The sequence below is a fragment of the Numenius arquata genome, chromosome 2 (genome assembly GCF_964106895.1).
Source record: "Numenius arquata chromosome 2, bNumArq3.hap1.1, whole genome shotgun sequence".
Classification (NCBI taxonomy): Eukaryota; Metazoa; Chordata; class Aves; order Charadriiformes; family Scolopacidae; genus Numenius; species Numenius arquata.
The window spans coordinates 64,615,368-64,636,343 of NC_133577.1; the positions used below are offsets into that span (position 1 = coordinate 64,615,368).

Below are 20,976 nucleotides of genomic sequence, written 5' to 3' on the forward strand. Positions count from 1 at the left end.
CATTTAGAAAGCCAGAACTTTGCTCAATTACTGTTATTTAACTTATTAGCCTACCAATTTGGGAAAATTGGAGTTAAGAACAAGGCAGCCTATTTTTATTTTCTTCAGAGCTAAATCATTCCCCTGCACATTTCCCTTGGTATAGAGCATGTTCCTGGGAAATGGGAAGCCAGCTTTCAAACAGGAGATGCAGCAATTTTCATTTGCAGCTACACTCCTTGGTGTTTCAGTAATTTGTACTCTCAGTTACCCCTCCACACCTAAAAACTGAGCTTCTGCATTGTGCTCCCTGTCTCCTACTTGACTGTGTACCCTGTAACCTTACAGAAGCCATCAGCTGCCCTCTGGCCCAGCCTCATTACTTGTGCAGAAAGGAGACCTTGTCTTTGTGTTGTAGTACATGTAAGAGGAGGTGTATGTGCTCAAGGGTTCCTTGCACAGCAAACAAATCCTGTTTTGGAAAGACTGGCCAGGGTCAAAAGAGAAATTTATGGGGTGGAGGTCTTTATCTTGATCCCCCTCTTCCTTTTCCGAACATCACTTTCACTGTGATTCCCCTAAAGGGTACTGTTTTGATATATGCCCTGAATTACAAGTTTGAATATCAAAATTTCACAGAAGACTTTTTAAAGCAACAAAACAATAAAATCAATAGATAAACAATTCTTTGTGTAGAGATAATAATGAGGTTAAAGAAAACAAAAGAGAGCAATAGAGAGCAAGAAAGAAAGAAAGAAAGAAAAAGAAAGGAGAAAACAAGTGTATTGCTCAGATTGGTTACCTTAAGAATAATTTCTAATGTAAAGATACTAGTGAAGACATAGTCTGCATTGCCTAGGATCTGAAAAATAAGCACAATCGGGTTAGTGGTACTGAGTGTGACCCAGGAACAAACAGGCGTGTGTGTTAGCAACAGATAGTGGCAGAAAACTAGTAAGCTTGTGAACGAGTTATGGTAGAGAAGATGGACACTTTACCTTCAGAGCAATTTCAATGGTGAAAATGACAGTAAAAACTATATCAAAATAAAAGAGAATCTGTAAAAACAAAAGGGAATAGGAGCGGGGAGGGTAGATCAGTGACTGATCACTTGAATGGGAAATCACAGTTCAAAATCAAATACATATGCCTTTTAACAAGGGAACAAGGAGGATTATATAGGAAATGGTTTTGTAATGATGTCCTGCTGAATGCAGGTCCTGGCACAGAGGATAAGCAGCACATTACATGAAATCTTCTCTGAGTTACAAACCCATGAGGGCTCCAGAGGCAAAATAAATTCTTGGTTGTTGTTGTAGGATCTTTTTTTTTTTTTTAAATATCTGATAAAGAAAAGTCGATTCAAGGGTTTTCCCAAATAGACTTCCAAACTGAGAATACAAGGATGCCTGCTCTCTCAGAGGAAAACATTAGATTCCTTCTTATTAACTTCCAGTCAGGCTTGTACTATGCCTCTCTCAAAGGAAGAAAAGCAAACTGCAAATCCATGCTTTAGCTATTTTTTTTTCTCTATCCTGATTTTCCCTGTATTAGGATGAATAACAAAGACTCTGCCAATCGAACAGAATCCCAGCTCTTGTATTACAACCATAATTTGATCGTGTGATAGAGGTGCCTAACTTAGATCTTGCAGCTTTCTATTGGCATCCTGGATAACAGGCAAGCTGAAACACTCATCATTCCCATGAACTTAGACCTGGTGATGGGGATACTGTTGGCATGCATAGCAGACCACAAAAAGTGTCCCTTAGAGTGTCACAGAAGGCAACAGCAAGTCTGGAAGTGTAAAGTGATTTTCAAAGTAACAGCATCAAGGACAGATCGCTGTTGATCAACTGACATCCCACAAAAGCAAATGGGAACTTTCTCATTGACTAATGGAACAGGAACTAAACTCTACTTCCAACTTATTCCAATATCCCATGCCATTTTACTGTTATCTACACCACAGATAATGAAAATCAAAAGTATTGTGCCTTTGGATTACTGCTGTTTTAACTCAATCAAGTTCTAAACCGGAAGGTCAATATATGGAAGCTGGTAAGAATACTGATCATTTATGAAATTTAAACTTTTACTGCTAAAATACTAATAAATATACAGCTGTAAGCTGTCCTCTCCCATCCCACAGGTGTTTATTGTATCTCAATGCCCGTACCCTAACTCAGATTTATAGGTGGCTAGATTCTTACAGCTTGGTATGCTGTGGGATTGCTACTGCAAACTACAGAGTTATTTTAGAGTACACTATTTAAGCATGATCTGAATTTGGACTAATTTGCAGACACTGTCAAATGAAGGAATGTATCACTTTTTCCCCACTGTGTAACTTAAAATCTTTCAGGTCACTACTCAATTTTTGACTCCAAGTTGTTCTCACTTCTTCAAGGCTGTCTTGGACTCTCAATTTTTGCTACTTACAGAATTAAAAAAGGGCCATTTCAAGGATGGACAGATCTCAATTGCATCCTATATTAATTTACACACATTATAACTGGAAATATCCCATTGCATTGCTGCCTTGTAGGTCCTGACATTTGGTTATTATATCAATGGAATAATTTTATAATCAGTGGTCCAGATTCATGGGTACTCTCAGGCTGCTTTGAATGACTCCACCAACATAAAGCAGCCATAAACTTGATTAAAGTGGATGATTAAGCTGTACCTGCAGCTGCTTTACATCACCAGAGCACTGCAAAGCAGCTGAGCATACTGGTGAATCTGGCCCCAAAGCTGCAGCTAGTAAAGATGTCCCTTACAAATGAAATCATATCTAATGAAAACGATCACTGCTCCACTTGTGCAGGCAGTACTGTTTATCAGCAGGCATATTTATTATTATCTAAATATGAATTTACTGTAGACTATATTGAAATGAACGAGCACCTTGCCAAGGTGCAAACAGGAGACTATTGTGAGCAACAGTCTTAGGACTTGCTTAGGCTTTAAAGGCTGTTTGATCAGACTGGGGAAGCACTTCCAAAAACTTGCTGCCTGAGCCCTGTGTGACTCAAGAAGGACGCAGCCACTAGCCCGCCCTGGGACAGAAGCAGTGTCCAAGCCTCTTCGCTAGCCCTTGCTGGAGGATGTTCTCTCCATTCCTGTCTTCCTGCTCTGGGACAGTTTGTGTCAACACCAGCACTAGTCTGCATGAGTCCTTGTGCACAGGTTAATGCCCGATTATGCTGGTGAAGGCAGAGGCAGTTACTTTGCTTTCAGCTTGCCTGCTTTCCCTCCCAGGCCCCTGTGTGGACACAGGGCAGGACACAATCTTACTGTTATACTGTCAAAGTGTAAAGGCAGATCACATTTGCAACCCAAACATCTTGTCAGTGTCCCCTTGTATGATACATTTTAAACATCTGTACCTGCAAAAATTAAACACAGATTTTCATGCAACATCAGTGGATTCAAATACACAAGTAAACACTTTGCCCCAAACCTTCAGCTCTTTTATCCAGGACAACCAGCTTTGACTATTTTTTTTTTCTCATTTAAATCTCTCTGCTACAGGTTCTGTGGCATGTCAAAATCCCATATGCCAGCTGACATCAGGCTGCAGTGCTAATATATATTGACATGCATTTATCCCTACACTATGGACATACTCAGCCGTGCCCAAAATGCAGCATTGGTGGCACGGGTTTGACTGTACTATTTAGGGCCCTCTGCCAGTTCAAAATGTAAAGCAGCTCTGAGGTAATCAGGAATAAACCTCCATTAACATCTTCTCTGCATGCACATATGTGTTTAAAGGCATGCTCAGGCCAGGATACTTCAGGGAGGTAGAACATGGAGTGCTAAACTAAGGTTTTACTATTCAACAACAACAAAAAAATATGTCCCACTCTTAAAGACTAGCAAGCTCTTCCAGCACGAAGGCATCAAAACGCCACTGCAGACAGCAGAGATGAAAAGTCTCACATACGACTGCTGACTCTTCTGATTTCTGCAGTGACCCCAGATAAATGGAAACAACCACTGGCAAAGTTAAGGGAGCACTGAATGTTTCAAAAGGCTAATAAGCATGGTCAGGAAAGAAGGTGAGAATGTATCTCCATATGAATGCCTTCCTCTCCTTCCCCCAGGCTGATGAGGAAAGGAGCACAGCATATTTTCTGAGGATTATCTCAAATTTAATGATAGCTTTGCAGCTTGTGTCCAAATAGTCTGATTCTAACCTTAATGACACCAATCTCCCCCAGAGTGACTGCATCACACACAAGAATGTTACTCCTGATTTACACCAATGTGAACAAAGTGAAAATCGGGCCCTGGGCTTTTTAGTTCAAAGAAAGCATGTGGAAGGAGAGCAAATATTCCAAAGGCAACCTGCAAGTTCCCCAAATTAGAATTATCTGTATCCCAATCAATGCTTCTACAGCCCATTTCTAATGCCTTAATCCCAGGGAACAATAATTTTGCTTCAGCTTCCTGTCCTTCCTTCCCCTCCGCACGCTTCTGAAATGAACTAGAGGCCAACTTCTGCCCTGACCCATGTTCCCTCCAAAACCCAATGATTTCACACACAGCCTACAAAAGGCACAAATCAGGGAAGAAAGCTACTCCCAAAGCCTCTGATGCAGTCTTTTCTGCCTTTCCTAGCTTCAACTCATGATCTGTTTGTACCACATTTTTAATACACAGCGAGGGAAGGAGGATGGGAAGCATACTTGGTTCCTAAAGGAGAGGTGTCGGACGGGGTCCTCAGCTGCCAGGGAGATGCTGCTGAGCAAGATGAAAAAGAGGATCAGGTTGGTGAAAATGTTATCATTAACGATTCGATGGCAGTGGACACGAAACCTGCAAGAGAGAGGAGAGGCACAACTTTATCTCTCAGAGAACAGCAAGACCTGGGAAACATTCCTCCCTCCTCTTCTGCCAGCGGGACTGGCCCTGGAGGATTGTTCTGCAGAGCAGCTTCCCTCTGCCCCAGCAGCAGGGAGAATGATGGGCCGTGCTGGGCCCTGCTGGATGCTGGGCAGCCTTGGGTCTCCAGGTCATGGAGTGATGCACATAAGGTGATCAGCTGCCTGCAGGACTCACACTTGGTGCATTTGAGTGGAGAATAGTCACTCCCTCCTGACAGAGCCTTTTGTGATTTAGATATGGTCTGAAACCTGCCAACCCAAAATTATATCCCTTGCTTTTCATTCACAGAACCATTCCCCATTAATTTAGCGGGAAAGCAGCAGAAACGGGCTTCGGGGTGGCCAATGTCTTTCTGAGTTGGGGCTGCAGTGTCACTGAGCAGGCGGTATGGGGGATCTACCTTACAAAGAAGGCACAGACCTTGCCAAATGGATATAGGGTAGGCTGGCATTTGAAAAGAGCTTCTGGGAGGACATCATGCCTTGCAGGGTGTCTACTAAACATCAGCCCAAAATAAAGTGCTTGGTAATAGGTAAAGAAGTAGCAGCATGTTTACTCGAGACCATTACTGGACCATTACCATACGTTGGTATCAGGATATGAGGAGTTAAACCTCATAACAGTCCTATGCATAATTCTAGAGGCACTTCATTAATCTATTTAGCTCTGCTTTTGGCTGTTAAGCCTCCAAGCCCCTATTACAGCAATTTTACAGATGATTGCAGAGGTTAATTTACTTCTTCAACAAGCAACAGTGGGTGGGTGGCAAAGCTGGCATTAGAGTTCATGAGTCCCAATCACCATCAGTCCCACCCTGTTGCATATACCAAAGGAGGAGTGGCACAAGCCCTGCTGTGAAAAGACTGGCTCTGAATTCAGCGGTGCTTTTAAGCCTCTGCCTTACTTTGGGGCTGTGGTTGGAGGCCAAGTCCCCAAGGGAGATGTTTGGATACATGGTACTGCACACTGGGCAGTGAGCTCATTGCTGCACCCTTGGAAAGATATATTCCCCTGTGTCATAGCTCAGCCCTCCACTCACAGTACTGGTCTCATGCATCCACATTGAAAAGGCAGGTGAGGCAATGTGAAGCCACATTGTAGATACCCGAGGGAAAAGCATGAGAGAAGAATTACTCTCCTCAGCCTACCCTCAGAGCTATGGACTCTCATCCTCCTTTTCCCTTTTCTTGTATGCTCATTCTTGACATGTAGGAATGAGCAGAGACACATGAAGTCCCTCCTGGGAGTGGATTTTGAGCAGCCATTAGGACAGGAAGCTCCTACCTCACGCTTGATTGATTGCATGATGGCTTGCTTGCAATTTGGACCTGAGTATGTTGGGGAATTCCAATTACTGACTTGCCTCCAAGTCCCTTATTTCCGAAACTTTCCTGATTTGTGTCTTCAATCAGCCTTGCAGGTGCCATGAACTCCCACTGAATACTGTCAGGGAGCTCCCTACAGTTGTGCTTTCATGAGGATTTAATGCCAGGGCCTTTAAAGGCTGAGACTGGTAAAAGGAGGACTCTGGTATGAACTGCTGAAAGGGAGCTCTGCACCACATAACCTTTGGGGCCCAGCACGAAAGGTCTACGTGCTCTCTGCTTCCTTGTTCCAGCTAAGCAAGTCTCTTAAATACCTGTTGTTAGGACTGAAGATGAAAAATGCACTGGCATCAGGCATGGGCACGGCCTTTTCCTTGAGGTGCAGCTCAGACATCGGGCGAGGCCGAGGGCCGACAGGCATCTCAGGTTCTTCCTCATCTTCCTCTGCTGCAAGAAGCATTTTTGCCTTTTAATGTAAAATACAACCTGTTCTGGAGTGCTAGAGCATTTGTCTCTGTCATAACTGGAGCTCAAAACTAAGAATCATTGAAATAGGATGATGAAAACTTCATTTTCCTTGTCCATTTTTCCCTTCTCCAAGGCAGCATCTGCTGCCGAGTGCTTGCCCTGGCAGACATTGATCTAGTCTCTCTGTAAAAACATTAATGTTGGTAAACCCACAATACCCTCACAATCGTCTCCTCAGATGCTTCACCGTCCCTTCTGCAAAAAACCCCTTTTTCTAATGACTGACTAGAATCTTTCTTGCTGTGGTCTAAATCCATTATCTATTTTCCTGTTTTCCACGGACACAGAAAATAGAGAATCCCCTTCCTCTCACAGAAGGCTTTTACATACTTGAGGACCATTATTATGTCTCTGCAAGGATTTCTGGTTCCTAGAGAAAAACAACAGTCTTTCCTGAGGCGCTGTGTTCCCTAGGTCTCCAATCATTCTTGCTCCAGATTTTCTGCAGGATTAACATGCAGTTGAGGTTCTACTGGTGCAGAGGAGAGCTGGGTTATTTCTTATAGTAATTCCTGTTTAAAGGTCCTTCATGGGCACTTCTTTGTATTACACTCTGGCATTAATTTGCCATCAGTTTCTGATCTGCACAAAGCACAGATTATTTGCCACAGAATGGCTGCCCAGCCTGTCACTCCCCAGCTCTGCTGACTACTCCTAAGAGTGGCACCACATCCTAATTGAACTGCATCTTATTTTCTTCAGACCACTCCTCCAGTTTATCATGATCTGTTTTTCTCCTCTTTGTAAGGCTCTCCATGTGGAGCCGTTGCTACATCTGGGACTGCGTCTGGATGAGGGCGTTTATGCTGCAGAGCAAACGTGGAGCATGGGCACTTTGACTTACACCAAACAGAAATTCTTAAGACTGTCTCCTTTCATAATTCAGTGGGAGGAAGACTGAAAGGGCAGGAACAAGGCTGAGACTCTCAAACCTGATGCCTGTGGAGCAGTTCTCCAGGCACTGTGTAGATCCATGAGCACAGTCAAGGAAAAAAAAATGCAGAGATGGGGGCTAAGTGGTATGTGAAAGAGAACCTTCCACCTTTGAGGATTGCTTCTACCTGCTGAAGTCTGCTGCTGTTTTGTAAATGACATGATCAGATTTTGCTATTTTAAAGATCCCAACCTTCTCACTTAATAAGCAAGGCAGGAAAAATTATTTTAAGAAAGTAGCCTGACAGGTTAGGTGCAACGGGTACATCTTCCAGCCAATGCAAAGGAGGAAACTCAAGTTAAAAGGTTTATCTTGAGTTCATAAAGTGAGATAAATTCCAGGAAGAGCCTGTTCCTTTAGGGTCAGGTACTATACTTGATCTGGTAATGGACACATCAGAAAGAACAGATGAATCAGCACAGATCTTAATCTAGATGTCAGAGACAGGAGAAAAGTGGCCTTTTCAATGCATGCCATTAACGCATGAAAATACAATTTTTTCTTTACACTTCTAGTAGCAAGAGTTCGGCTCAAATTCACTTGATGGATTTTTGGATAAATGTTTGAGCTGGTACACAGAGTTTGTACTTTTAAAGACAGTCTATTTTTTAACAGCTCAATTTTATGTTGTAATATACTTTATAATACTCTTTTACAGGCTTTATTAGTTAAACTTTCTTTCAGAAGTACTTTTGTGCATACAACTTGTGAAATTGGTGTTAATGTTAATGCTCATATTTATATAATATTATAATAATTTGCACTTGCACCTTTTTTCTACAGATTTCAGAGTGGTCTGACAATAAGCGAGGTAAGCAAATTCTTTTTCTTCTTTAACAGTCTACAATACTGATGCCCATGATCACGTAGGATATTTGAGAGCTCTTACTTAAAAAGACTAGTTTTCTGAGTCCCTGCTCTGTGCCTTCAGTATTAGATCATTCTTTTTCTTTTACTTGGAGGAATGCTTAAAATAGACACTTTCAAATTGGTATGGAACAACACCTCAGGAAAACGGACTCTTAGCAGAAGGACCAGCTCCATGAAGACCAAAAAGAACTTTGTTCCTCTCCTCTTTTTCTTGTGTCTGCCATACAGCAAGAAATATATTAATGATTCTAGCAACAACATACCTTCAGACTAGAAAACACATTCCATTCCTCAGCCATAGATAAAGAATAATGTTCAAAATATTTTTCACTTAAAGGAGGGTCTAGGGCACAGAAGAAAGTAATCACTGAGGCCCAAATATGCAAAGAATAACATGATTACAGCCTCAGCTCAGATCACTACCTAAGACCTGCATATAGAAACAGCAAATTGCACAGTTGCCAGCATTCGTAGAAGTAAAGGTCAACATGGTATTCACAGCTGGGCTGGGCAGCACATCAGCTGCAATCCAACATTTGTTCCTTGACTGTTTTCTACACTTAAGGTATATTTGTGTTTAAAAAGTGACACTTCCAGTCAAGCTTGCCACAAAATCATAAAGAAACATGACTCAGAGCTGCCAAGTTCAGGCCTAGGTTTGAACTCTCCTAAAGTTCAAGAAAATTCAAATCTGGGACTGTCATCTTGAATTATGCTTCATTAAAATGGTGATGTCCTCTGGTTGTGAAGCTGTAAGCACTCACAGGCTACAGTGCAGCATCAGTGAGAAATTCGATAATGAGGATTTTTATTTTTTCACTGTACAAAGACCAGAACTCTTGTGTAAGGACATTGCTTTGCTTCAAGCTCCCATGAATCATCCCAAGCTTTTACCTTCATCTGACATTCTGAATTCTTTGTCTGTTTCTGTACTAGACTGCAAGACTATCCCCCTGTCTTCCTATAATAAACATATCATCATAATAATCCTTCTAGTGTACACAAATCTCTGGAAGAACTAGTTTCTCCCTTCAACAAAGAGGAGAGGTGATCTGATGAGCTACAAGTATACAGAGTATTCTGGGGGCTAAGAGCAACACTGTGTAGCAAACAGAGTCAGAAGGGGTTATTGAGAAAACTGGTTAAGGCAGCAGAAACAAATAGGAAACCGAGTGAAGTAGACTGAAAGAATAAAAGGAAAACAAATGAAGTGACCATTTCAAATTGTTTCCGAAGGGGTAAAGGATGTTTTCAGAGGATGCAATGGTACACAGCCATGGAAAGGTCACGGGCATTAACAGCTTAAATCATGAACAGAAAATAGGTAGAACCAGCTGACTGCATGTAAGAAGCAATAGGATGCTTCACTCAAAGCATAGCTGAAATGGATCCATACGTGAGTAGGCAAGAAAAGGTATATTCACAGATGGGCTGTATATGGCTGCACAGCATCTCCTGTACCGCAGCTGGACTGATCAGCAGGCAGCAGAAGGATTCTGGACTGGTCAGATGGCCACAAGGGAACTAGACAGGGGTACATGTGAGGATTGGAAAATTCTTGCTTGCTAATGCTGGGGAAAGCCTTGGAGGCTTATTCCCCAAAACTGACTACACAAGGCAGATGTGACATGCCACATCAGCTCTGAGAGCGCCTTGGTGTTTCTGAGCTTTATATAGCAGAATGGAGTAGATGACTACGCTAAATCTGATCTAACAAGGGATTTACAAAACTTTACTGCATGTGAGCCTTATGGTTGACTTCCATGAACTCTGAAAGAAGTGGTCAGGTAATTGCATAAGCTGTTAGAGATCATTTTCAGCAAAAGGCTTAGATTTTCAGAGAGTTGGAAAGGAGAACAAGTAACTTCACTCTTCACAAAGAATTGATAAACAATTCAGGGAACAGGCCTGTTTAGAAATAGCACCATACAATGGCAAATAACAAAGATGCTGTCTATTTGCATTTCTAATACTTTAGAAGATGTGAGAAAACCTGACTATCCATTCAAATTTTAGGTTCTGTTCAGAAGTATGCTGAGCCAGGAATTGGCACCCCAAGGCAAGACTTAAAAGTATTTTTAATTAATTTTCTGCACTCTAATCCTATACATAGCTGCAGATAAAATGCCCATGACACAAATTGTAGGCGTAGTTTTTGTCATATAGTTCACATGCCAGACTATTTCTAAGCTGTCCACAGAAGGTAACTAAACCACAAATCCATTATCGGCAGGCTTAAATTTGGTATACAGGTGACTGTACCCTCACTTCAAAAAAATGTAATGGTCTGCCAATCCAAGCCAGCTGAGAAACAGAACTGTATCAAGCTGTTTTAATTTGTGCTTCTGACTAAAGACTCCCACAAACCCCTTAGCAACTGGGTACGGGTGTCCAGTAAGTGCCTGTGCCTACAGAGGTGCTGGGAAGATTAAAGCCAGAGTGAACTGCCCCAGGCAACATTAAAACAGTATTGCATGGTGTTGGAACCACACTATTCCTGACAAATGGGCTACAAATATGGATGAATACAAGTGTAGCAAATGTGGGGATTTTTTGTACTGAAAATCAAATACAATGAACAGTTTACCTTTCTGCTTGTCTGAAACCCTTGTCCACCTATTTAAAATGAACCATTGTGTCTTTTTTTACTCTATCACATCAACCTATTATCAGACATTTATTAGGAATCACGGAATAGAAGAGAATGTGTTTTATTACCTATTACAGCCTGTTATATAATCTTAGAAACACAGAAGGGCAGAGCAGGAAAGGGTCACAAAATGCACTCTGGTTCATGCCTCTGCTAAGCCGGGATCAACTAATTATTATATCTAAGCCTTTTCTGGCAGATATTTTTCTGACCTGTTTTTAACAACACTCAGTGATGCTGGGCTTCCACAACCATCTTCATGATCTTTTCCAGCCTCACCATTAGAAAATTCTCCCCTGGTGTGAATCTTACATCTGCTACTTCTTCATAATGGAGATAATTCCCCTCCTATCTGTAACAGGCTTTTATGCGTTTGAAGACGTTTCTCCTGCCTCTCCTAGCTCAAACAACGACAATTCTTTCAATCTTAGTTCTTGCTTCCTACTAGCATTGTTTTCACCTTGCTCTCCTACACTCCTTCCAATTCAGCCCCACTTCTAAGCAGAGCACTCAAAATGAGATACAATATCCCACCTGAGATCTTATCACTTGTGAACAGAATAAAACAATTGTTTTACTCTGGTTAGCTTTCACTGGCCAGTTAAAAGAAAACCGTAACTGGACTGAAGAGTCATGTTTTCACTGTTTATAAATCTCACTACGTGCTTGCGTTTTGAAAGACAGCAAAATGTTGTTGGCACTTGTGGAGCTTGTGATCACAAGATTCAGATTCTTTTCTCAAGGACTGTTACCTAAATAGCTGTCACCTAAGATCCTTTATTTGTGAGTTGTTTATTCCCATCTACGTGTAGAGCCTGGCACCTTCAATTTTCTTTAGACCATTTATCCAGTTCCTCAAGAGCTCTTTGAATTCTAATGCTGCCCTCCAGCATGCTTTCTGTCCTTCCTAGCTCCATGTCATCTGCAAATGTAATAGGCATATTTTCTCTTTCATCATTAAGGCCATTAACAATGAACTGAACTGAACTCAGGACAAGCCCTTGGTTTGTGGAACCTCACTTGGGCCAGCCTGCTGTCCACATAAAGGGCCTGACCAATTTCTCTCCCAATCATCTAGACCATGTTTTTCTAGATGGCTTATGAGAATGTTATAAGAGACAGTCAGAAGCCTTAGCAAAGCTAAAAAATATGACATGTACTTTTCTCCTGTCTACAAATCTTGTCATCCCCTTTTAGAAGAAAATAAGGGTGATTTGACATGATTTGTTCTTGGCAAATCTATGTTGGCTGCTAGTCATCTCCTTATCTTGCAGTCATATAGTTTGTTTAATCATTTGTTCCAGCACTTTTCCAAGAATGGAAGTTGAACTGACCAGCTTATAATTCTTCTGCTCCAGCCCCCTCAGCCCCCCCATTCAGGATCTCTTGAAGAAAAACTGCTCTAAGTTTTGAGATTTCTTCAACCAATCTTCTAATTATATGAGGATGAATTTAACTAGGTCCAACTGACTTGAAAACTAGTCTAACTAATGCTCTAGCTTGTTTTTTCCAATTCTAGGCTGACACCTCATGCCTTTAGAATTATGTTAATAAGTCACACTGTCTTTTTTGTTAGAAAAAAAGTGCCAAGAGGCATTCGGCACTTTGCCTTTCAGGAGTATCTGTTGTAAGTCTCCCCTGACCACCGAGTACTGAAAAAATAGACTGAACACAGTCATATGTATATTTTCATATACAGAGATTTGTACAGAATTTGATTCGGTTCTCTGTTTCCAAATACAAAGCTTTACAGAGAACCAAATCAAATACAACTAATCAGTATAGGGACTGCAAAGGACCAAGTTCGCACCTGTACAAACATGGGCAAGCACATTATCCTGTCCGTCACGAAAACATTGCATGTTCAGCATAACTACTACCACAGTTTGGCTTTATGTGCATTAGCAACTGGAGCTTCCTTTTGTCAAATCAGGGATAAGAGGAAAAAGATATATACCTGGTGCTTCTGTTGTGGGATATGGGCTCTTTTCTTCATTTTCATTGGGCTGATAATCATCCACGTTGATCTGACAGAAATGGAAGAAGCAGCAGCAAAGCCTTTATCAGACAAGGCAGAGGTTTTTCATTCCCTCAGAAACCCAAGCTGTTCATGCCATCACTGCACAGAGTGCTGGTTGGCAGCAGACCTTACCTTGGTAGCTGGTGGGGATTCTCCATCGGCAGTGATCGATTTCAGCTCAATTTTCTCCTCCTTTGTCTCCTCCTCCACAGCTGTTTTTTCTATCTCCTGTTTCTTTTCAGGACTAGCAGTCCTAACAGTTTTACAAGATAAAAAGCAGAGTTACCAGGGTGAAAAGCTGTTTCCCTTTCAGGAGCTTCATGTAGTACAGTACAGACCATGAGAACAATCAGATGGCTGGTGCCTCCATTCCGAGTCCAGCAGCTCCACCTTGTCCTCATCCACAGGCAGAGACTCTGCTCTAATTCTATATAGCATCCTTTTATTTTAGAGATTTCTCAATGGCATGTGTTTGTGGGGGCGTGGGGTATGCGTGCATGTGCACAGGGAGGAAATATGTGCCTGTGTGCTTGTGCACATGTGTATTTTAGATCTGTCACTAGAGACATTTCTGTGCACCAAATGACAAAGGCACGGGTCGTTTTCAACTAATATCTTGTGGACTTCCACTAGGTTGCCTACAAAGTTTTGCCCCTCACTGTACTCCCAGCGCCAGGGAAATCTGCTGACTAGCATGCAGGACAAAGCAGAAAGATCTGCACAAGAGATCCCCTCCAAGCAGCCTGGAAGATAGTGATTAGAAATAAACAGTAAGGAGAGGCTTCCCTGATGTTGGCAGCTGGGAATGACAGAGAAGCTCTACATCCAGCTCCTGCCTCCTAAGAGTCTGCAGAAACGGTAAAAGAACTGACAAGAGAAGAACAGCATGTGGCATCAAAAGAGAAGGAACCTGCTGAGTCTTGTGTCGTGGGAACAACAGTCTGAAAATATGCCTTGTAGTCCAAAGCAATCAGCAGGTAATAAGGGAGATTCAGGTGGGATTGTAACATTGACATCATTTCACACTCATTCTCTGCTGATGCCCTGGAAGCTCATCAGTCACCGAGACTTCTTTTCCTCTGCTCACATCACTGCAATTGTGGGGACTCATGACACCTTCTTGTCCTTTAGTTTGAAATCTTTTACATAAAATTCTATATATATGTAATTCCATATATAATTATATTAATCGCATATATATAATCCATATACACCCACAGGGAAGTTATACATATATATTACATATACACACATACTTACTTGCACATATATGTGTGCACAATGTGTGTGTAATCATATACACAGGAATATATGCATATGAGTGTAGCTAGGTGTATGGAAATGGATTTACCTGGCTAGCTTTTTCCTTTCTTTTTCCTCTTCCTCCTCTTTCTGTGCAGATGTTAAACTCTCAGCATCAGCAAGGTTGTCCACAGCAATGGCCAAAAATACATTCAGCAGGATATCTGTTTGTGTGCTACTTAAAGAAAACGGACTCTGAAAACTGCAGAACATTATACCAAAGGTTTCTTAATTGAAAATTTTTAGCAACCTGTCATCACATCGCTTGGATTTTCCAAACTTCCATTTCACACAAATGTTCAGGATGTGCATACCCAGCATGCACAGACCCACATTTTCCATCCAAATGGCTAACACACTGTGTGGGGTTTCCAAAATTTCACAACAGAATCACTGATATAAAACATCTAAGTCCAGACTTATGTTTTAGTTTCCAATTTCCCAAAGGAGGTGTGCTTTCTGCAACAAATCCCACTGGAGATAAAGGGAGTGCTGAATGCTTTGCATCTTTGACAGCTTAGGTTGGTTTTATTAAAGCACTCGTATTCAAGAGCCTCGTACCATAAGGCACCTGGGCCTTCCAGTTTTGGCCTATGTAGTTGAGTTGAACAACCTTATTACAGGTATTCTCACAGACATGAATGGATTTTATGGACAGCAAGCACAGCACTCTCATTAGCATTTCTGAGGCAACTGAAAATAAATTCATTTAGTCTAGGCATTGAAGGGTTGAGCTGACAGCTCTGCCATCTCCTAGCAGACAGTCCATGCATGGCCAGTCATGCCCATGTAGCTGAAGGGCAAGGAATCCCAACTATTTTCTTGTCTTGCCAGTCAGCGTACAGATCCTGTGTTACAAATCTGAACATCAGCTTCTTTTTTAAATTTCTTGAGAGTGGGTCTTATATTACACCGTGATAACTTTTAAGTAAACCCCAGTTCAAGGCTTAGTCTGGAAATATAGCCACCCCCCTCCCTGTGCTCCAAGGTCTAATGGCTCCAAAGTCAGCCAGCATGTAGAGCTGGCTCATATTTTCCTCTGCAGTTCACAAGGAGATCCAAATTGTAGCTTTTTTAAGCTGTCAGGCAGACTGACTCCCTCGACCTTCAGATAACTGGAATTGCACCATCTCACTTTGAAGAGAGGGCATGCAGGTCAACTGAAATGTCAAATAACAGGGTTTGAGAGATCTGAATTATGAGGAAAGGCCAGAAGAGCTGGGCTGAGACTACAAGGTGGCTTTACAGAAGAATCAGTATAAAAAGAAATGTCACCTCTGACACAGGAGGGCCATTTATTAAGGAAGCAGAAACTAAACATGAACAAATTTGGAGCAAACTGAGATACAGAACAGAACCATAGCTCTATGTTATATGCAAATTCCTGTGAAAAGACACTCACAGCCTAATCATGCAATGTGCTTTGTACCTCCTGGGATATGTACAGTGCCCTGATTTCACCTTGAAGCCAGAGAGAACTGAAGTTACTTAACACCAGCGCAGGCTGGAAGATAACAGAGCACATGATTTTCTGTTTGAAGAACACACAGATTGCAGTAACTGAAATGGAACAAGGTTCCTGCTAGTTTATACATGAATTAATATATGATCTCACATAAATCAATTATGTCAAACATATGTTACTCCTATTACAGCATTTGTATATAGCATATTGTAGATTATACATATTTTTATTCCACATAAGGCTTGGATGAAAGCACATGGACTACATTACTGAAAAGGCAATTGAAGCAAAAATATGCAGTAAGTACAGCAGGTACACACAGAGATTATTTTTTGGAGAAGGTAGGAAAGAAAAACTTACGACAGAATTAAGAGGAATGATAAATAAAAAAACTAAACATGTAAAGATGCTAAATAAAAGCTAGCATGCGTAACTGGCACGTAGCTGGCTCTTACAACTGTTTCTATGACTGAAGTTTTAGCACTAGCTAAAAATAAACTTGTTTAACTTTTGGCAGTGCAAAGGCAAAATTCGGACCTAGGGAAAAGGTAAAAATGGAAGGTATTAAACTCAGTATTTTCTGACATAACAAAGTAGTAAAGGGTGGCTTTAAACTCAGCCCCACTTGGAGAAAAGAGTAGCATCAAAGGATACAGTTTCCACAGATGAAGAGGATGATGAAGTAAATACAGACCAACATTCCTGGAAAAGAGGGGCCGCCATAAGCCATGATCCCATCATACATCACCGAATTCCAGTCCTCCCCAGTCAGGATCTAAATGACACATTCCCACCAATAAGGGATACAGTGTTAGACCACATAGAGAATTTGAAAACCCCATTAATACAAAGATATCTACTATCCTAGAGAGCACCCCCTCCCCCAGGATAGTTGGAGACTCTGGCTGTGTCCATCTAGAAAATAAAAACAAAACAAAACAAATCAAAACAGGAAGAATGCAAAGAGTGGCTGTGCTCAAAGTGTGGGGGGAAAAAGAAAAAAGAAAGAGATGTCCCCTTGAAGATGATAGTTGAAGCTAAGCAGCTCTCCCAGACAACTTCGTTCAAGTCTCCCCAACTCCCGCAGGCATTTCCCTCCCGCGTGCCTGTTGTTTCGGACAGGCTGCACAACCTACAGCACTGAATACAGCCCTCAGCACAGCCCTCTCCGCCACTTCCCTTCACCTTGCATGTGAAGTCACGGTCCTGATGCTCTTGGCTAATCACTCCCCAAACTGCTGTTGGCTTAAAGGCCATTTGATTACTTCTCTGGTGCTGCGAGCAGATATTTGTTCCCCAGTACTGTGGGAGGGGGGAGGACAACTGCAGGGTTGGGCTTTGGCACGCAGGTGTTGCCCTGGGACATGGCAATGGCCATTCTCTTGTCCTACCTTGCTAAGACATGGTAGCCTTGCTACACACAGGGGCTTTAGCTTTGTTTCCCCATTTTTGGAGGGAATATTTTCCTGTGCTGGCAGCACAGCTGGCACCCTGCTCCCGGAGCTGTCAGCCTGGTGTCCAGTCTTGGGGACTGTCCGGCTGCGGGGCAAGGGTACAGGACCTACTCTCTGTTTCGCCCCACATAAACACAACCTGTTGGCCCCATTGGGACCACTCTTGCCCTTACCTGAAACACAGTGAGGAGGGACTGGGGGAAGTTGTCGAATGTACTCCTTCTGGTCTGCATCTCATCAAAGTTAAACTTGCCCCCAAAAAGCTGCATCCCCAGGAGTGAGAAGATGATAATGAAGAGAAAGAGAAGCAGCAACAAGGAGGCAATGGAGCGGACTGAATTCAGGAGTGAAGCCACAAGGTTACTCAGGGAGTTCCAGTATCTGGGAGAGAAAATAGAGGCAGTTAAAATAGAGGCAGTCCTTCAATCCAAGACAGGTGCTCATGGCCTGCACAAGATATTGGCTCAGGCTGCCTTCTGTGCATAAGCAGGCATTTCCAAACACCCTGTTAAGCAGTGAATCATTGATGTGCTTCCCTAAGATAATGAGACCTACTGCAGCTAATGAGTAATTTTACTACCACATGTGTACATACACAATTCCTTCCACCCCCCACCCCACACGCACACCCAGAAGATTATTGCAGCACTCTCCATCTAAGGCTCTGTAAATCTTATATCAATATACAGTGATTAGTTCTTGCTGCTTCAGTGAGTTACATTCTAACCAACCTCATTACAACACTCACAGATGTTATGGCAGCCAGAATACCTCACTCCAGAGAATGGCCTGTAATAACGAACAAGAGCAGATGGGGAAACAGTTTGGCAGCAAATGCAAACTTGTCCAAAATCTGGTGTGAGTATGTGATTGAGCTCACTCAAAGATAGAGGTTGATAAGCCTTCTGGGATTGAGAGGAATGAGAAAGATATTAAAGGTCCTTTTACATGGACCCTAAAAGAGACTCCAGATCTACATCCCTAAAGTCCAGAGTCGCCTTTGCTCTTGGAAGAGCACACCATCACTGCTTTTTTGGGTATCAAACCCACTACGCTTCCTCAAACAGGTTGCAGAACGCTTTGGAAGGGTTTCATTCAAGAGAGGATGCCTAAGACACGATGCCTAAGACCTGCTCTTATGGTGTATGCAGGCTTGTGCCCAGAACAGGATGATGTATAATGCAAAGAAAGGATCTTCTTGCCCTTGTGGTCCCACTTTAGGGTTCAAAGAAATGCCAGCAGCATGCTCTGCTGCAGCATGTCCGCTTGCTTGCATTCTTTGCCAGCCTGCAGAGTAGCCATGTGTTGGAAAAAGGCTTTAGAAAAAAATTCCAAAGAATCCACCACATCATCCATGAAGCAACTTTCACTTTGGTCTTGCATCTGCTCAACCACTCCTAGTCTACTGCTTCGCTGGTTGTGACCACTTCTTTTTTATGCAGTTTTGAGTCTGACAGAGCTTTCAGACTGGGCTGAAGATTATCTGTCATCTTCCAATCACCTCATTTTGAACGCACATTACTAGCAAGCTTCAACAGCTTTCCCAGGTCAGCAAGCCAACAATGTATGCCTGTGATCTCTAAGCATTTTAGCACAACCTCTTGTGGCCTACCATGATGCTTTGAGATTCCACCATGGCCAATGTTCTCCTCTCCCTTCTCCCAAAGCCTTCTTTCCTTAGAGGACTTTGATTTTCTAGCCATATTTTCCTCAGATAAAATAGTTCTGCTTGAGAAGGATGGCAGAAATGTCTAGTGCTCTTGCTCCTTTGAGGAAGCCCAATCCTTCAACATACAAATCTGTTCTGAAGGTGGTGTAGTCATTAAGAGACAAGCATTCTTAAAATCCCAGTTAAATTAATATTTTTAAAATGTCAGTGTAAAAAGATGACTTTCCTTGTCCCATGGAAGACAGGAATGTTTGAGCAGCCCAATCACTTTATGAAGATTAGCAACCCAATCTGCAGAGGGACAGTGCCATGTCCTCTGAAGTTCAGCAACTGCTTCATCTCCAAGGGCTGATCTTCAAAGAGAACTGTGATGTTTTCCCTCCAGCCCAGCTTCAGCGCTTCAGCACTTCAGAGAAGACTAGAATGCTTTAAAGTTTAACTGCAATTAAAGGGATGAGCAATGAAAATCTACAGAGCAAAGGTAAGGGCACGGAAGCTGTGGGCTCAGTGCCACCAAATGTTGGCACTGAATGTGCAATGTAACAACTCGCTGTATTTGCGTTTATGCTTACAGCTCACATACTTTCACACTTTGGGAGGAAGGAAAAGTGACACAGAAAAGGGGAAAACTTCATTTTTGATGAAACTCTACTGACTTTTAACATCCTTGAACCAGAGGATGATGGGGTCCAGAATATCTCTCCAAGCCCTCCAATGTCAGCCAGGACACACATTTTCTAGGTCTTCCTAGCAGTGCCCTTAAGAGGCATAGAGTAAAGTTGTTACCCATCTGAATAGTCTCAGTGACTCACTTAAAGCTTAAATGCCTTGCTATCTCAGAGAGCAACTGCACAGACTTTTATCAGCTCTGCATTTCTTACAGATGGCTCAATACCTGAGATTCAGTTTCTTATGTAACTATCAAACTTAAAGCAATTAACTGAGATGACCTGGTGATAAGATTAGTGCTATTTTAACTGTGCACGGAGTGCTAGCTAGAAATACAGCACCATTAGAAAAGTAAACAAACCAGTCAGGGGGGAAAAAAAAAAAAAAAGGAAAAAGGAGAGGATAAGGAAGGCTTGACTTGACTGGGATGTGAAAATCACAATTGCCTTATCTTGGTGTCCTAGAAGCGTGAACTGAGGTTACCATCTGTCACATCAGGTGGTTGCAGAAATAACATGAACAGCCCCTAAAAATCAGATCTGGGGTTACTCAATGAAACACAAGGCTTTTAAGTCAGGAATAGATGAAGCCCAGACAAAGAAAAAGCCTCTCACTACTTTGTCCTCTTTGGTTAATATACTACAAAGAAAAACCAATGACAATAAATCTCATTGCACTTCTGGATGGAATCAGAGATTTTGGACCCAGCAGCATATAATGGGAGGTATGACAGAAGGCACTGCTGCTTCCTCAGACTTATAGGGAAATGAATGTGCTTGTTAACATCTCCCACTTGCAGATCTCAGACCCTTGAGGATGCCAGTGAATGAGGCACTGCAAAACCCCAGTGAGTAGGACGTGATTATGATCCCTGTTTCAAAATGGAGGAATGATGCAGAGAAGTTAAATGGTTTGTTCAACATCTCACACAAAAATCAACTGCAGAACTGGATTAGAACTTGATGTGTTCTTTTATTCTCTCCCCTCTCCTCTTCTCTCCATTGCCTTCCACTATGTCTTTATGATACTGGCAATCACAGATGCAGAGCTTAAAACAGTAGCAACAGCTGGCAGCCTCATTGTAGGAACGCTTCCCACACTGTTCATCCAATATAAAACCACTTTGAAAGCAGGTACAAAAAGATGGTGCCCTGTCTCTCCTCCCTACAGTTAACAGTGACATATCTAGTGGCAGGATTAGGTATAAAATATCAA

General features: G+C 42.2%; 1 protein-coding gene across 2 annotated transcripts in view; it reads right to left on the reverse strand.

Moving 5' to 3' along the window:
- Nucleotides 1-20,976, reverse strand: part of CACNA1C (calcium voltage-gated channel subunit alpha1 C) — a 495,176-nt gene that overhangs the window by 86,001 nt on the left and 388,199 nt on the right. Inside the window, exons 14-22 of one of the 2 annotated variants that reach the window (XM_074162069.1) lie at nt 17,597-17,804; nt 16,624-16,744; nt 14,554-14,668; nt 13,335-13,455; nt 13,140-13,209; nt 6,515-6,647; nt 4,677-4,806; nt 978-1,037; nt 782-841 (exon numbers count right to left, since the gene is read on the reverse strand). In XM_074162069.1, the coding sequence (XP_074018170.1) occupies nt 782-841; nt 978-1,037; nt 4,677-4,806; nt 6,515-6,647; nt 13,140-13,209; nt 13,335-13,455; nt 14,554-14,668; nt 16,624-16,744; nt 17,597-17,804 (1,018 nt within the window). The remainder of the gene's footprint in view (nt 1-781; nt 842-977; nt 1,038-4,676; nt 4,807-6,514; nt 6,648-13,139; nt 13,210-13,334; nt 13,456-14,553; nt 14,669-16,623; nt 16,745-17,596; nt 17,805-20,976) is intronic. The other variant, XM_074162077.1, reaches the window with a different exon arrangement.